Genomic DNA, 18026 nt, shown 5'->3' with positions numbered 1-18026 from the left:
TTATTCACAGCATTTACTGAGTGTCACTGTGGTCCAAGACCTTTGCAATGCAGTAGAGATAGAACCATGAAGAAAATATAGAAAAATCTCTGCCATAATGGAGTTCATATCCTAGTCAACATATACCATGATTTAAATGCCCAAATTCCACGTGTTGGAAATTTGCACTCACTGCAGCGGTGTTGGTAAGTGAGACTTTGGGAGATGGGTGGGTCCTGAGGGCCCTGCCTTGGTTCCTGAATGAATGGATTCGTGGCTTACCAGAAGGGAAGGGATTAGAGTAGTTCTCTGGAGTGCTTGCTCTATCTTGCAACATGATGCCCTCCGCTATGTTGTGATGAAGCAAGAAGCCAACACACACACACACACACACACACACACACACACACACACACACACACACACACATGGACACTGAGAAGATGTCAGTCATGCCCTTGGGTTTCTCAACCTGTACAACATAAGCTAAGTAACCCCCATTGTTTATAAATTACACAGTCTTAGGAATTTTGTTACAGAGACAAAGACAAACTAAAAGAGTATGTAAGATGTTTGCCTCTACAACAAATAGGCACTGAGTGCTATGGATTGGATTGCTTTGTTCTTTCCTGGGGTTGAGGCAGCAATTACCTCCTGATAATGCTGTCTCTCCTTTGCACTTGGGGAGCCACTCTAAGACCTCTCCTTAACCATCTGCCTAATGTAAGGACTCATTACCTACCTATTGTGTGGACCTGGCCCTCCTGGGGAATTCTATCCCTGTACCCAGGGTCTTTCTTTGTTCTCTTTAGAAGTTCAGATGATTTGATTCTAATATGACTATCAGAACCAAAGGTCTCTGTGTCATTCTTTCCCTATGAGGATAAAACGGATCTCTGTGCAGATATGACTCCTAGAACAGCAAGCAACATCATGTACTAAGATCACAGTATAGGATATTTCTTATACATGCAGTGGCTTTCCCTGATAATTCCCAGCACTTTAAAACAGAATTGAAAAATACAAAGAACAAAGCTTTTAAAGGGAGAAAAATCACTTTCCCAACATTCTTATACCTTTCCTGAAGTCCTGCGGATTGAATCCAGGGCCCTGAACATGGTAGGCAAGTACTATACCACTGAGCTATAGCTCCTGTTTTGTGGCTGTTGTTAAAAAACGATTTGTAGGAATCCAAAGAGACAAGATAGTATTCTGAACCGCACCTAAAGAAATAGTGGTAACTAAGATACAAAGGGACATCTTAGATTCATTCATAGACTTGGCAGTGGGAAGCAGTTGGTGGTCACCCTGAGCTTAAACTCATTCATAGACTGGTCAGCCATGGGAACCAGTTGGGGACCACCCCAGCAGCTGGGAGGCACACAGTTAAGACCTCCAGTGGTAGAGTGGATCATCAAACTTCTTATCCTTGTTACTGGTTATGCTGGTCACTCGGTGTCTCCCTGGCTTACTCAACTGGAAAATTGTGTGCATATCCCTTCACAGGGCCATGAGGTTGAGATGGACCCATACATGAAAAAGCCTTGTAGCGTTCCTGGCATACAGGATAAATGCTAGCTACTTTGATCCTAATCTCCTGATTTAGTTTTATAGATAAAGAAGAGAATAAGGCTCTAAATTTTTTAAGTGGACCAAAAGTTAATAGTAAAACCAAAAACTAAGTCAGGTGTCCAGATTCTTACCCTATTAAACAGACTCCTCCCACCCGCACCCTGTAGCTATATGTTCAACACATGGGAAGACATATCGACTTATGTAAACCACAAGGGACTATTCTACTGTGTAATCCTTTCACCTCTCTCTCTCTCAAAAAACAAAAAAATAAGATTCCAAGCCACTCTGCCCAGGACTGTGGCTCACATTCCCAGTGAGAAGGACGATAGAAACTTAACTTTGTGTGCTAACAGTGCAACTCGATCTCTTCCTTACCTTAAACTTGTCGACTTCAGCCTTGGAACACGTGGCGTGGTACGACAGCACCTGATGGGGAAGAGGACAGAATGTCAGCAATGGACAAGATGGGGTTGTCTCAAATTCTCCTCCCTGGAAAATGGGCTTAGCTCACATACACCACCTTGACCTGACAGTGACTACGATGTCCAACAAGAGACCACTAAGATTCGTCTGTGACACAGTCTGAAGGCTGACTATGTTACACCGGTATTCCCAAAGGAACATGGTGCAGGTCAAGACCAGTCACCAGAGGATGTGAGTACCTCTCCTGGGAAATGCTCTGTAATAGGTGTGTGCAAGGGGTGTGTGTGTGTGTGTACGCGCGCGCGTGCGTTATGATGGATACTGTTGGTTGCTGACCCCACTTTCATTTGCTCCGTTACTCCCACTTGTTGTTAAACACACTGGACAGATTCTATAGCTCTGTACAGGTGACCCATGTGACAATAGGGTTATATACCTAACCCTACTGACATTAGCCTTAGCGTGTAACCTTTATTGGGCATAGGGATGTTAGGGAAAGTGACAGATGTGACTCTTACAGGCGATCACATGGTTTCAGCAGCTCTCTTCTCCCTGAATTATTAGAAGTCCGTGACCAGAGAGGGTTATTTTTGCAGCCTGAGACATGAAGGAAACACCCTCGTAGAGCTGTGGCCAACTTGCTCTTGATGATATCATGTGAACAAGAAATCGGTTTTCATGATTTATCACCATATCCCAAGTCACTGACACAGGGGGTTAAATGTAATTTCTGTGTCTGTCTGTCTATCTATCTATCTATCTATCTATCTATCTATCTTCCCTCTGTGAGATTCATCTGTGATGCCCAGAGGTGTACTCAACTCTAGTGTCTATGAAGTGACAGCCACAGATGTTCTGGACAGTTGAACAGGCAAAGAAAAAACTTCCCGATGGGCTGCCTTGGGTAGGTTCTTCTTTTACAGCACAAGTAGGTGTGTGGGTGTTAAGCTAGCTAGTACTAGTACATTTTTCAGGCAAACACACACATGTATCACACACCTGTATACAAAGTGTGAGTTTTACATGTTATATGCTATCAAACACATTCTCAAGTCTAATCTCCAGCCTTGGGACCCATTAAATCTTCCTGCACTTTCCAACCTTGGAGAATGACAGTTTGCCTCTGAGCTGTAGCTCAGCATTTCCCAAATCTAATTAGCCTTAGAACTCTGTTTTAGATGATACAGCAATGTCACAACATGCCACCCTAATAAGTCGTTGACAAGAACTTTTGAGGAACGCTGCTACGGGTGAAAGCACACAGCTGTGGGGACAGCGCCTCCCAGTGGCTGAATACAGTATGTGCAGGCACATTTTCAGAGCATTATTTCCCAGCTCTGTGAACTTGCTCAGGCTCTTTGGAACTCCTTTGTAAAGTGGCATAGTCACAGTACTATTGAGCCACCTTAGGTTCAACAGTAGCTGTTCTTGAAAATCAGAGGCTCCACCTGAAACCCCAGGCGGGAGGGCATTTTTCTATTATTTTCAACAGGAAAAGATTCTATTACACTGGAAAGCTTGTAACAAGTTCTTGAAACTTAATTGCAGTGCAGCAGAGTTCATAGGTGTGTATGAAACAAGGAACATGATGGCAGGATATTGTAATGCTCAAATGAAACCTTGTAACGTTTACTGGACGTAAACACTCTGTCTCCTACTGTGACCATGGTTCTCCTTCTCTTTACTTCTTTTCTCTATAGCTTTTCCAACTCCCTTTCACTTTCAGAAGGGACCCACAAAAACATTGTATTGTGAGATAAATAACATTTGTTAGGTTTGCTTATTAACAACAAAACGAGTTTCCACCAGCAAAATGTTAGTTGTAACATTATTACCCCTGGGTGGATTTGTATTTCACAGAGTTCTTAGGAAAATTTAATGCAAGAGTAGATGTATATTATTCGGCATACAATTACGTATGTTATTACTTACATAATGTACATACATTACCTTATGTTGATTATATGAATAGTCAGTTAAAAGTCTACCCCGTCTGTATTTGCCTGGTATCATATATTATGATCTTTGCTGATGAGTATTTTTTTCAGTAAAAATTCTGTAATTTTGGTTCTATTTTATTAAAGTTATATCTAACTTTATTATTGTCTTAGATTTTCTTAGTGTTTGCAAGTTCCTTTTTGTATATTAAGTCTTTAAAATCAGCAGCTAACCAAAGAAATCAAAACCAAACCCAAAAACTGCAATTCAAACCTCTGCCACTAGGTGGTGCTCAGCCAGTTTTTTTTTTTAGCATGGGACTAAGGCATGCTTCCACTTTCCTCAAATCAATTTTCCACTTCCTTTATTATTAATAAAAAGAAAACCTATTAACAATACTAAATTGAAACTATTTGAATCAGTGAAGCAAATAACTATTACAGACTAAGGCTCTCTGCTGGCTTAACACTAGCTTCTTTTTCATTTGTAATTTCATTTCAATTATAATTCACATACAACTCATTAATAAATGAGGTATAAAGGGTTTTTTTTGTATATTTTAGAATTAAGTTCTATAATAGATGTGCATATATTCACAAACGTTGCTTCCAAGTCTAGTGTAACAGTGCACTTTTTTGCTTGTTTTAAGAGGATGGCTGCTGTGCTGGCCTGAATATCACCCTGCCTGCCTTGAGCTCAGTAGCTGAGACTACAGGCATGGGAACTGTGTGCATGGTGTGCATTATGCCCGGTTATGCCTTTAGTGAACTGAGGTTTTAAATTCTGATTTCGTATACTTGTTCATTTTTATGATTACTGTTTCATGTGTCTTTTCTAAGAAGCATGAAAGTTACTGTACACACACACACACACACACACAGTCTTGAACATGTGTGCAACTTGCACTGTCTTTCAGAACTTTCTTGTTTGTTTCTTTGTGTTCAGATCTATGATAAATCAAGCTAATTTTGTACATAGGGCAAGGCTAAGGCTTATGGAAATAAGTCCCCAAGAGCTCAGGGTAGAAGGTTTGATCCTTGGCTGGTGGTGCTACAGAGAGATGGTAGAAGCATAGGGGGTGGGGCCTGATTGGAAGAAGCAGGTCACTAGTGACATGGCTCCGTAGGGCTCCTTTTGTCCTTAGTTTCTCTCTCCTGTCTCCCCGTTCTTCACAGGTGCCTTGAGTTGAGATCTCTTCACCAGCCTGGGCTCTCAGACTTGTGTTAGGCCAAGTGGCCATAAAACCATGAGCCTCTGTTTTCCTCAGGTAACCATGGCGACGAGAAGCTGATTGACAAGGCCATGCAATCAAAGGTTAGCATTAGCTGTGATCACCAATATGGACCCTGCCCTTAGGAGTGTGCTTGGCACTCAGTTGCCACTTAGTGTATTTGGTGAACTGACATATAAAGCATAAGATAATTTTAAAAGAAAATGATCTCTATCTCCAATCTTCTTCTGGCTTCCTTTATCTGTAGGTTGGAAAGGTGCTATTTCCTTAATGAAATAATAACAGACACCATACCTGAGCATAAACTGAGCAGTATGGGTAGCAATGCCAGACAAGGCATATGCAGGAAGGACTGGTTAAAGCTGTATTTCATATGGGCAATAAATGCTTACATCATGAGAAATACTTATGCTAAAATGATTCACCATTAAACTGGAGTTCAAGCCTATCTACTACCTTGTCACATGGTCACCCAACTTCTCCCTGACCCAAGTCAACAGGACTAGGAGCAAGCCTACAGACAATGCCCAGCTGTGTTCCAAGATATTCATTTCCTCTGTCCATCCCCATATCTCCCAGTGAGTTTCCCTTCGGAATGTTTAATCTGGATGTTTACCAAATGCATTGAATATTTTCCACAATGCTTTTGCTATGAGTTGAATTGTGTCTCTCTCACTCCGCCAAATTCACATACTGAATTCCCTAACTCCCAGAATGTCGCCATATTTGGAGACAGGATCTATGAGGGGGTAATTAAGGTAAAATGAGGTCCTGTGAGTACACCCAGTCCAATGTGAATGGTGTTCTTACAAGCACAGGACCTTAGGACAAAGGACACAGATGACACGTAGAGTGAGGAGGGACCATGTAAGAACACATGAAGAAGATAGCCATCTGTAAGTCAAAAGCAAAGGTTGCAAAAGAGACCAAACCACTGGTATCTTGACCCTGACCTTAACACTCAAGAAATACGGGATTAATTTCCAGGGTCAGAGCCATCCAGCCTGTGGTATTTTGTTATATTATATCAGTCCTCAAAAATGAATAGAACCACATAACCTCATTAACCCCCCATCTGTGGCAGAATTGCAGGGAAAGAACAGAAGTAATTTCTGACGACTTCCAGCCCAGGCAATCTTCAAAAGAAAATTATCTCTGTTATACATGCATAAAATTATGCAGCACAATTGATGACCAAAAAAATCAAGCAAATTCTTATAGTTAAGAACAGAATTCAATAACACACAGAAGACATATACTTTAACTATTAGTTTTGAGCATCCTTGAATAAGCTAAAGGATCAGTCTACACTTCTAAGCTATATTAAGTTTACAATTTCCTAAGCTTTCAGTTACATAGTAAGGATCAAGATGCAACATACATTTTAGATAATAGTATGTTTGATCAGATAAAAAAATCATTAAATGTGTTTTAATAGTTTGGAAGAAAAAAATTGCAAAGTCTTATAATAAGATCCACACTGTCTTCCTGTATGAAAAATGTCGGTAGCTTGTGAGAGCTTGGCCGCAATATACACAGTGGTTAATTTTTCTGACAGCTAAATAAAATTCGTATAAAGCTTACACAAGAAAGTAAACAGCTGATCCCTGGGACACTTGAACTAACATTAAACTTTCACAAGGAAACTTCTACCCCAGATGGATTTATCTTCTGTGTCACAGTTAATTTACAAAGTATTTAGAAGTGGAAACTAGTAACTCAGTTTTGTTGATGAGCTCCGACTTACGCATTCTTTGCCTTTTCTCATATAAATCACTACTGGTGAACCCCATCACTTTAATTAACTTCTGGATTGAACTAGCTCCTAGCAAAACAGAAGCAGCAAGATAAAACCATTATCAGGCTGCAGGAAAGCAGAAGGAAACAGTCAATGCATTTGTGTTTTGAGTTTGCATAGCAGGAAAGGACAACTAACTCTATTTGGAGAGAAGAGCAGTACACAGAGCTATAAACAGGACTAGAGTGTCTGGCTTTGCGCTCTGCCTGGTGCCGTGAGACCTGAGCCAAATGCTTGTCTTGCAGTTCTAGGAACCTAAGATGGCTGAAGGCAGATCTAGCCCCAGATGCTGTTTGGGTGGCCAGCCACTTGCTCCTGAATCGAAAAGTTAACCAGAGAAGCTGAGTGTGAAGAATGCTTCACAGAGTGGAAGAACAAAGGGCAGTGAGGGTCCAGACTGGCTGTCTCCCTGGAAAGGGGCTGCATGACTATTTACTGATAGGAAACATTGATGGCTCTGGTGGCAAAGTGGCTTTGGGTGACAAATGAACAGTAAAGAACACTCAACTTTCGCTGAGCTGATTTGAAGCAAAATCCCAAATAATTTCTATTGATGGGCTCTGACGTAATAAAGTTTGCCACCAGCTGTGATCCTCCAGCTAAGAAAGGTGCCAATCTTTGCAGAGAAGCCAATTTACTTGGGATGACCTGACAGAGTGTTTATCTAGCTGTGCGAGGGTCCATATACTCCTGGAAGTTTTAAAACAAAGTTGAGTGCATTTAAAACATGGTGTCTGAACAGCTGCACTGAGAGTGATCGGTTTCTATTATCAAATATTTCAGACACTGCCCTGTTGTCTAATGGGATGGAATGTTCGAAGAGGTACTTTAGGTAACTGTCCACCATGTAATGGTTTATCATTATCTTCAAAATGTATGTCATATTTTTTAAAATCTATGGAGACAAACTTTTGGGAAAAGATTTATTTGCTATACATGCGTGCTTTGTCCAAATGGCTAGATGAATCCATAAATGGATGGATGAATGAATGCTTTGTCTAGATGAATCTGCACACCAGAAGAGGCCATTAGATTCCATTATATTGGGAGCTGCCATGTAGGCGCTGGGAATTGAACTCAAGACTTCTGGAAGAACAGCCAGTGCTTCTGTTTAACTGCTGAGCCATCTCTCCAGCTCCTTGGAGTTGACTTTCAAATTTTAAGTAGAATAAATCAGATCTGCTCAATCTGGGATAATAAATATTTATTAGATAGATGACTTTAGGAATCTCACAGCAGCACATTTTTGTGGTGTGCCTTCTATAACTAAATCTTTGTGCTAAACACTTTGGGCATCTGTTTTTTGACATCCTGGTTCTGGTGGTTTGAGTGAAAATTGTCCCACATGGTCTTGGTTCTCAGTAGGTGGCGCTGTGTTAGGAAGGGTTGGGAGGTGCAGTCTTGCTGCAGACAGTGTGTCACTGCGGGTGGGCTTTGAGATTAAATGCCTCACGCCTGTCAGTTCTTTCTTCTTCATGCTTGCTCTCCAACACGTGAGCTCTCAGCTTCCAGTTTTGGCCACTGCCGGTTACACCGCCTCCACTTTGCCATCATGGGCTCTCATTCCTCTAGGACAGCATTCCAGACTAAGAATGAACCCTCTTCCTTATGTTGGTCATGGCGTCTTATCACAGCAACAGAAAAGTCACGATTACACTGGTGAGCACATTTCATGTGGGGCCCTCGCCTTACTTGATTGCTTATTGCTGTTGGAAGCAAATCTATGATTACCTTAGTCTTTCATTACCTAGATTAAAGCTATCAAACTGAAGACTTGACTCCAAATCTCAATCTAAGTTTTAAAGTAAGTCCTTAAAATGGATCCCTGATTAGAACCCATCAGCTCATGCATGACAGAACTGATGCTTAAGTGTTTGATGCCCTAACTGTCCTTTCTTTGCCTTTGCCGTTAAGTCACTAAACATCAGCACCTGTGCGCTTGCCAGAAGTGACAACCCTGTGGCTCCAACCATCCTATTTCATGTGGCAGATGAAGAAGGCCACCTGTCAAAGGCAATGATGTCTCCGTGCCTTCTTCTTACATACATTCTGAATGTAACAAAGCTCCTGCATTTCTCACACACAGTGGTTTCCTCCGTCTTCTGACTGATAGGCGTGGCCGATAGCTATTCTCTTATACACTATACTGTCCCACGGCAGCGTGCCAAGACTTCCCACTGGAATCTTTCCATGAAATTCCTCACTTCGTTATGTTTCAGCTCCCCAACCCCCACCTGAACTCATTCGTTATTCAGTGGGTCACAAACTCTAGAATATCCCAGAGAGCTCCCGATTCAGCTGCTCTGAGTGGGGCCTGAGAATTTACATGTTTAACAAGTTCCCAGATAAAGTTGATAATGCTGCTAGTTTGGGGACATTTCTGTGAAAACCACTGGTTAAAGCCTACCCATGCACTTTCCATGTTAAAATGGCCCAAGTTTGCTCTACCGAAGGCTACAGGTTGGATGTCAGAGTGTGAGCAGAGAGGAAAAAGATAAACTTGACTGCATCTTCTCCCAAGCCGCAATGTGTTCTGAATACCTTCATTCATGAAGGCTAAAAATGTTTCTTTAGTTATTTTAATAACTATATTTTTGTGCCTGGATTTCTTTTCATTTCCTAATTCCATTGAAAATGGAGATTTAAAAAAAGAACCACCATGAAATCTGTTCCAATGAATATTTCTATAAAGCTTTGGACTTCCCAAAGCAATCTGATTAGCATGCTCTTCCAAGCCACACAGTCATGTGAGTGAGTCCACTACATTTCTGAGCAGAGAAACCAGACTTCATCCCTGAGTTGCCATCGACGTGTAGCATGAGTTCATTGTCCCCTTTTCTCTGGGACCAGAGGTAGCATTTCATTTTGTTCACGGGACGCAGTTCTTTAATGAACTATCAGCAAGAATTCTCAAGACTGGCCATTTCTGTCCAGCTGACAAACTTGGTTTTCCTAATACTCACCATTTAGGATGCCAGCATTGGGAAGCAGAATTGCTTGACCTTTGAACTCGTTATCCTCACTCCACTGGCCTTATAATTTTGGCCTCATTTCTTAGCTCAAGGATCAGTTTCCTTGTGAATAGAAGGGAGACGATACCTTCCCTTTCCAATTAAGTTCCACCCGCCAGAGTGTCTTAGTCACTGTTCTATTGCTGGGAAGAGACAATGGTCACAGCAGTTCTTATACCAATATCATTTAACTGGGGGCTTGCTTACAGTTTCAGAGGTTTGGTCCACTGTCATGATGTTAGGGAGCATGGTGGCACGTGGGCAGGTGCTGGAGCAGTGGTTGAGTGCTACAGCAGGGTCTACAGGCAGCAAGAGACACTGGGCTTAGCATGGGTTCTTGAAACCTCAAAGGTCACCCCAATGAAACACTTCTTCCAACAAGGCCATGCCTCCTAATCCTTTCAAATAATGCTACTCTTTGGTTACTAAGCAATCAAATATATGAGCCTAGGGGGGGGGGCATTCTTATTTAAACCACTAGAAGAGCAATTTACAAGTCCTTTTCACTCTAACCATGGAAGAAAAGCAATCCTACCATGGACCCTGAAAAAAGAGGGCCAGAACAACTTGATACTGGGCCAGAATGGTTACCATGAAGAATGAGCAAAACAAATAGCAATTTAAGATTGTGGTAGGGATTGTGTCTAAAACCGAGCAAATGAGCCCAGGACGTGAACTCTACCATGCGAATGTTGTGGTTTATTTGGTGTTTTTATTACTGCCTAGTTCCTTTCTGTATTATGAAGATTGTGGTTGGTAGATAAGATCTCCAAGTGAGATTATAGTATATGCATATTAGATACTGTTTAACATATATGACACATATGGCATTTGATTATTACATATTATTACATTGAGTAAACCCATCCTAATCCCCATGGGAAACATTATTATAAGAGATGGTGCGGACTGGCTTATTTCTGTGATATAACTGTCAGGAAACGCCTATTCACTTCAATCATATAAATGTCATTAGGAAGAAAGAGACAGCCATTTTCTTTGGAGAAAGTTTCACGTGGTAATGATTTTTCTATTTTTCTAAGGTCCTACTCGTCTGTCACAGAGGATCTCAACCATTAACACTGAAATTAAAGAGGTCTTTGTGATCGATAGTATGATGCAACGTGACTCTCTACACATGCATACTGGACTATAATTTATCCGTGCTTTAAAATAAGCATTTTGTTCCCACAGCGGCCGTATTTCTTACGCTCTGTTTTAAAGTGAGGCTGTTTTTCTTAATCATGAAAGTTATTACATGTATTAATGCCTCACAAGTGTGTCTCTAATGAACTCCTCGCTTGCTTGTTTCTCTAGTTTGTTATGAAGAGCGGAGGAGAACACAGCATTCTTTTGGGCTAATTGAGCAAACTTGGATCGATTATTGCTATTTCTAAAACAACCACAACATGCTCCAAGGTTTTCCAAGCCTAAAATGTAAATATATCTGAAATTCTTAGAGGTCTAATTTCATTTAATACCATATTTCTGCATATTCAAGTCTTGAATATCTATTTCTAGTTTATATGTGTCTCACCCCATAGGTTTTTAAAAAATAATCAAAAGGGCCCCTGAATTGGCTTCTCATTTTAGAGGGACACATTGCACTGATTACAGAAGAACACAAGGAATGCTGGTGTTTATGTGGCCTTGCTAGGACTTCCCTCAAGGTCAGTGGCTTTCACTTTGCTAATACTGTGACCCTTTAGTACAGTTCCTCATGTTAGGATGACCCCCCAATCATAAAATTATTTTTGTTGGGATGGAGAGATGGCTCAGAGATTGATAGCACCGACTGTTCTTCCAGAGGCTCTGAGTTCAATTCCCAGCAACCACAGGATGGCTCACAACCATCTATGATGAGGTCTGATGTCCTCTTCTGGCATGCAGGTATATAGGCAGGCAGAACACTCTATATATTAAGTAAATAAATCTTTTTTAAAAAGAAAATTAAAAAATTATTTTCATTGATACTTCATATCTGTAAATTTGCTACTGTTATGAATCATAAGGTGAGTGTTTTCTGATGGTCTTGGGTGACTCCTGTTAACTGGCCATTCAACCCTCAGAGGAGTTGAAACGCACAGGTTGAGAACCACTGGTCTAGAGAAAAAGGGGGCAGAGAGGGGATAGACTGATCATTTTCAATATGAAAAGCTTTCCCCAGAGCCTCCAGTATTGAAGACATGGTTCCCAGTCAGTAGTGGGATTTGAGGAAGTGCCAGAAACTTCATGTGTGTGTAGGTGTTGCAGGAAGGACATGTGGGAAAGGATCTAAGCACGAAGGCACGATGACAGGCACATTAGTTACACTAAGCCCTTTGTAAAGCTCTGACATGACCTTTAGGGCCACACTGAAGGTGTGTGCTAGGAAAGAAACACTCAGTACAGTGACCTCCTCGGAGTCTTGTGATACTTAGCTGATCAGTGAAATGAGCTGTCTAACACCCAAGCCACCGGAGTCCCTAGGAGTTTGGATCTCTGGCCACATGTTTCATTCACTTTTTGTTTATTTGTTTGTTTTGTTTTTTGCTTTCTTTCGAGGCAGGGTTTCTCTGTGTACCTTTGTCTGCCATGGTGTTCCCTTTGCAGACCACACTGGCTTTGAATTCACAGAGATCCGCCTGCCTCTGTCTCCTGAGTGCTGGGATTAAAGGCACATGCTACCATGCCTGGCAACCTGAAGTTTTTAAGTCAACAGGGCTTCCTCAGTGTCCTTAGTCACCGTCCTCACTGTCTTCCCACCCAGAATGTGCTCCCTGCTGTGCAAAGCAGGAATTTCATGTTGCTTCTCATCCCACTTCCATCGTGGTGGCTGTCATGGTCCCAGGGGTGAGCACAGTCCTTCAACTGAGAAGACAGTCCTCAAACAACCCTTTGCATCCCAGCTGACTACATGGGCCCTTGAAACTCAGACCTGAGTTTGGATTCAGATCTGCAGCCAGCTGAGCGATGCAAGCCACAAAACCTATCTCAGCGAGTTCCTAGACCCAGATGACAGCCCATCTGCTCACTAGTCAGGTGAGAACCTGGCTGTCTTCTCCATGTGTTCTTTTGGTAAAGGTTCTAGGAGATTGCTCTCTAAGGCATATCACACAGTGCTGGGCACAAATACAGACATCCAGTTAATGAAACACTTTCATAAGCACCCGAAACATCACACCCCAAAACCAAAGTAACAGAAACACAAACCACAGAGGGGAAAAAAAATTCCAGGCATGCCAGAATCCGTGCATCCAAGTAATAGTTACTTCCTAAGGTTTCCATGGGAACCATGTTTCATTCCTCCAAACATCTGCTGTGTTTGGGAACTTGATCCACCATCCTGAAGCACATTTGTTAGACCACAGCAGTGGTGACAAATCCTATAAAGATGGATTTGATTTGGGAAAACCACCAAATGTTGTTCAGCAGGAGATAAAGTGAGAACACAGTCAACTTCTTGTTAGAAACACGGTTGTGTTTATAAAGAAGCGACACGAATCTCTGTAGATGGCAGAATGATCCCTCTAAAATGTCAAACGAATCACATGGCCCTTCTGCTGAAGACTGTTCAATCATTCTCTACTTCTCTTAGAGTCAAATTCAAGTCCCTCCATGCATCACAACTGTCCTTCGAGACCCACCCTCTGGAGCCTCATGCTTGCCCGTATCCTGGTGTGCAGAGATGTTCAGTGGCTCTGACAGCTTGTCACCAGAGTCCTCTACATTCTCACCTGCAACTTTCCTTCTCCCTGGAACATTCCTGAGAATTGTCTTTCAAAGTACAGCTTGGAAGTTACCTTCTCGGCAAACCAGCTGTGATAAAGCTCTCTGAATTAGATGCTTCTCCTGCACGTGGTACCCACTTCTACCCCAGACTTGTCACACAGGGCAGCCATCACACTTTCCCTCCCTCCCCTCTGTCCTCTTATATACTGAAATTATGTGAAGCATTATACTGTGACTCATGTCATTTTGAAGTATCTGGTATGTTTTGGTAAGGATTAAGTGTTTTGTATACAGTAGGTGATCTGTTGCTGGTTTGACTAAGAATGGCACCTATAGGCTTATGTGTTTGAGAGCTTAGTCACCAGGGAGTGGTACTATTTGAAAGGATTAGAAGGACTGGGAGCCTTGGCCTTGTTGGAGTAGGTGTGGCCTTGTTAGAGGAAGTGTGTCACTGGGGGTGGGCTTTGAAGTTTCAACAGCCTGTGTGAGGTCCAGCTCACTCTTTCTGGCAGCAGATCAGGATGTAGCCCTCAACTACTTTCCCAGCACCATGCCTGTCATGCCTGCCACCGCTCTACCTGCCATGATGATAATGGATTCAGCTGCTTCTGAAACTGTAAGCCCAGCCCCTAGTGAAATGCTTTGTTTTATAAGCTTTGCTTTAGTCATGGCGTCTCTTCGCAGCAACAGAACAGTGACTAAGACAGGTACATTAATGATCGTGTCATGCAGAACTCATAGATCCCACTAAAGTGTTTGAGGTACATGGATAATGACAGGATTATTAGAAATGCAACACTTACTCATTTCCAGCATCAGTAAATACTTTCTGCATGTGTACTCATATATGTACATTGTGCATATCTGTACATGTGTGTGTACACATGTATGTACATGTGTGTGTTCAGTACCCGTGGAGGTCAACCCTGAGTTTTGTTCCTCAGATACGTTCTATTTTGTATTTTTAAGACCGCGTCTCCCTCTGACCTGGGGCTTACCAATTAGACTGGACAGTGAGTCCCAAGATAGACCTGTCTCTTCCTTCCTAGTGCTGGGATGGCAAGCTCACACTTGAACTGCACAGCTCTGCACATGGTTTCTAGGGATCAAACTTAGGTATTCATGCTCCTGTGCAAATGCTGTAGTGACTGGATCATCTTCCAGCCTCCACACTCGCTTTTTGTTGTTAAGAAACTGTTTTCTTAGGCTCTGACATAAGATAGTATCTGATAAATAAAGCAATAATGGATTATAACCCCCAAATGAGAGAGAGAGATAAAGAGATTTATAGAAAATTGGGAAGATTATGCAGAAAACAAATACTAAGTAATTTGAGTAGCTAGTTCCCCCTCAAGGAAATGGAACATAGCACTCCACTGTTGGGGACAGCTTTGCATATCCAAAGAGTGCAGTTAAGGAAAGAAGGTATCAGAGCAGCTCAGAGCTGCAGTGGGAAACCTGAGAGCATTACTTCAGCCAGGGTGTCAAGGTCAAGGGTAAGTCATTCTGATGCGAACCACCCATGTCACCCGTGGCCATCCTCACCAGCGTCTAGAATCAGAGTCTAAGCTTGAGAAAACAGCAGCCAATCCCGATAGAGAGACATAAGACATGCTCACTCTGGAACACTGTCTCATGGACATACAATCAAAGCTAAGTGGACTAGGTAGGTTAAAGTGTGTGTGTGTGGTGTGTGTGTGTATGTGTGTGTGTGTGTGTGTGTGTGTGTGTGTGTGTATGTGTGCATGCATGTGTGTAACATAAAGAAATGATAATGAGCTTGGGGGATGGGGAACCAGAGAGGAGTTTAAGGGAGAGAGGGAGAGGCAAGAGTGATGTAGATACAGTGGTCATGTGTGAAGTTCTCAGAAAAAAATAAGAAAATTACTAACTCCCCTCCAAAACAAGCCATAATACTTTTAAAAAAAGGAAATCATGAAATGTGGACATCCAAGAGAAGCTTAAAGCATGATATCTAAAGACAGCAGGGAATCTTGGGACCCAGAACAAGAAAGGTATTTGGTAAAGAGTCAGGAAAGGTGAACAAAGGAGCCTCTTGGAGACAGAGTGCAGCAATGATCATCAACTACAGCAAACACAGTGTGATAATGTAAGATGCTAAAAGTAGAGGAAACATGGTGCGGGGTACAAGGGGAGGCTATGTTCTCTCTCTAAGTTTTCTATTAATATGAAATTGTTCTACATATGGCATATATGCATGACATTCTTAAACAACCAATAAGAACAAATCATTCACTAACATGTAGGGAGCTGGAGAGATAGCTCCAGTTAAGAGTACTGGCCGCGCCAGGCATGGTGGTGCATGCCTTTAATCCCAGCACTTGGGAGGCAGAGGCAGAGGCAGAGGCAGAGGCAAGCGGATTTCTGAGTTTGAGGTCAGCCTGGTCTACAAAGTGAGTTCTAGGATAGCCAGGGCTACACAGAGAAACCCTGTCTTGAAAAACAAACAAACAAAAAAACAAAAACAAAAAACAAAAAAGAGTACCAACTGCTCTTCCAGGGGACCTAAGGTTGGTTCCCAGCACCCGCTCCAGGCAGTGTGAGCTCTGGGGGATGGCTCTGGGATGCTCCCGGGGATTCAATGCCATCTTTTGGCCTCTGTGCTCACCCGTTCCCATGTGTACATACACCCAGACACATAATTAAGAAAACAAATCTTTAAAATAAAACACAATGAGAAGTGGAAAAAATGTTCTAAAATAAGATGTACTTAAAAAATAGTATCTGGCTGGATGTTGATAGAGGTCCTCTACTTTCCTCAACACCTAAAAGAAAACATAGAAACCCTCCCTAAAACTGAATATTGAATCTGAGCAATTTTATTAAGTATTAGACAGATGCAATGGTATCTACAAACAAACCAAACAAAACCAACAAAATAAAATGGGCTTTATAGTGCTTAAAGACAGGAAAGAGATATTAAGGAAAAGTAATTGTTGCATCCTTTTATTTTTGTTGTTAGAGTTGGCATTCTGTTCTTGTGGCTGTCTTCTTTTTGGTTTGTTGAGGGATTACTTTCTTGATTTTTCTAGGGCGTGATTTCCGTCCTTGTATTGGTTTTTTTCTGTTATTATCCTTTGAAGGGCTGAATTCGTGGAAAGATAATGTGTGAATTTGGTTTTGTTGTGGAATACTTTGGTTTCTCCATCTATGGTAATTGAGAGTTTGGCCGGGTATAGTAGCCTGGGCTGGCATTTGTGTTCTCTTAGTGTCTATATAACATCTGTCCAGGCTCTTCTGGCTTTCATAGTCTCTGGTGAAAAGTCTGGTGTAATTCTGATAGGCCTGCCTTTATATGTTACTTGACCTTTCTCCCTTACTGCTTTTAATGGATTGCAAGCTTGTACAACCACTTTGGAATTCAGTCTGGCGGTTCCTTAGAAATTTGGACATAGTACTACCGGAGGATCCAGCAATACCTCTCCTGGGCATATATCCAGAAGAGTCCCAACAGGTAAGAAGGACACATGCTCCACTATGTTCATAGCAGCCTTATTTATAATAGCCAGAAGCTGGAAAGAACCCAGATGTCCCTCAACAGAGGAATGGATACAGAAAATGTGGTACATTTACACAATGGAGTACTACTCAGCTATTCAAAAGAATGAATTTATGAAATTCCTAGGCAAATGGATGGACCTGGAGGGCATCATCCTGAGTGAGGTAACACAATCACAAAAGAACTCAAATGATATGTACTCACTGATAAGTGGATATTAGCCCAAAAACTTAGGATACCCAAGATACAATTTGCTAAACGCATGAAACTCAAGAAGAATGAAGACCAAAGTGTGGACACTGTGCCCCTTCTTAGAATTGGGAACAAAACACCCATGGAAGGGGTTACAGAGACAAAGTTTGGAGCTGTGACGAAAGAATGGACCATCTAGAGACTGCCATTTCCAGGCATCCACTCCATAATCAGCTTCCAAACGCTGACACCATTGCATACACTAGCAAGATTTTGCTGAAAGGTCCCAGATATAGCTGTCTCTTGTGAGACTATGCCGGGGCCTAGCAAACACATAAGTGGATGCTCACTGTCAGCTATTGGATGGATCACAGGGCTCCCAATGGAGGAGCTAGAGAAAGTACCCAAGGAGCTAAAGGGATCTGCAACCCTATAGGTGCAACAACATTCTGAACTAACCAGAACCCCGGAGCTCTTGACTCTAGCTGCATATGTATCAAAAGATGGCCTAGTCGGCCATCACTGGAAAGAGAGGCCCATTGGACTTGCAAACTTTATATACCCCAGTACAGGGGAACGCCAAGGCCAAAAAAAATGGGAATGGGTGGGTAGGGAAGTGGGGGGTAGGGTATGGGGAACTTTTGGGAT

The 18026-nt window shown here is 42.1% G+C and overlaps 1 protein-coding gene across 2 annotated transcripts in view; it reads right to left on the bottom strand.

Annotated features, from left to right (window-relative positions):
- Positions 1 to 18026, bottom strand: part of Pde11a (phosphodiesterase 11A) — a 366204-nt gene that overhangs the window by 135069 nt on the left and 213109 nt on the right. For both annotated transcript variants that reach the window (XM_021181980.3, XM_085834775.1), the window contains one exon: positions 1930 to 1980. In XM_021181980.3, the coding sequence (XP_021037639.1) occupies positions 1930 to 1980 (51 nt within the window). The remainder of the gene's footprint in view (positions 1 to 1929; positions 1981 to 18026) is intronic.

Source organism: Mus caroli, unplaced genomic scaffold (assembly GCF_978045245.1).
Source record: "Mus caroli unplaced genomic scaffold, Mus_caroli_1 scaffold_2, whole genome shotgun sequence".
Taxonomy (NCBI): domain Eukaryota; kingdom Metazoa; phylum Chordata; class Mammalia; order Rodentia; family Muridae; genus Mus; species Mus caroli.
The sequence above is the reverse complement of the archived record's forward strand: the minus strand, read 5'-3'. Positions and strand labels throughout refer to the sequence as shown.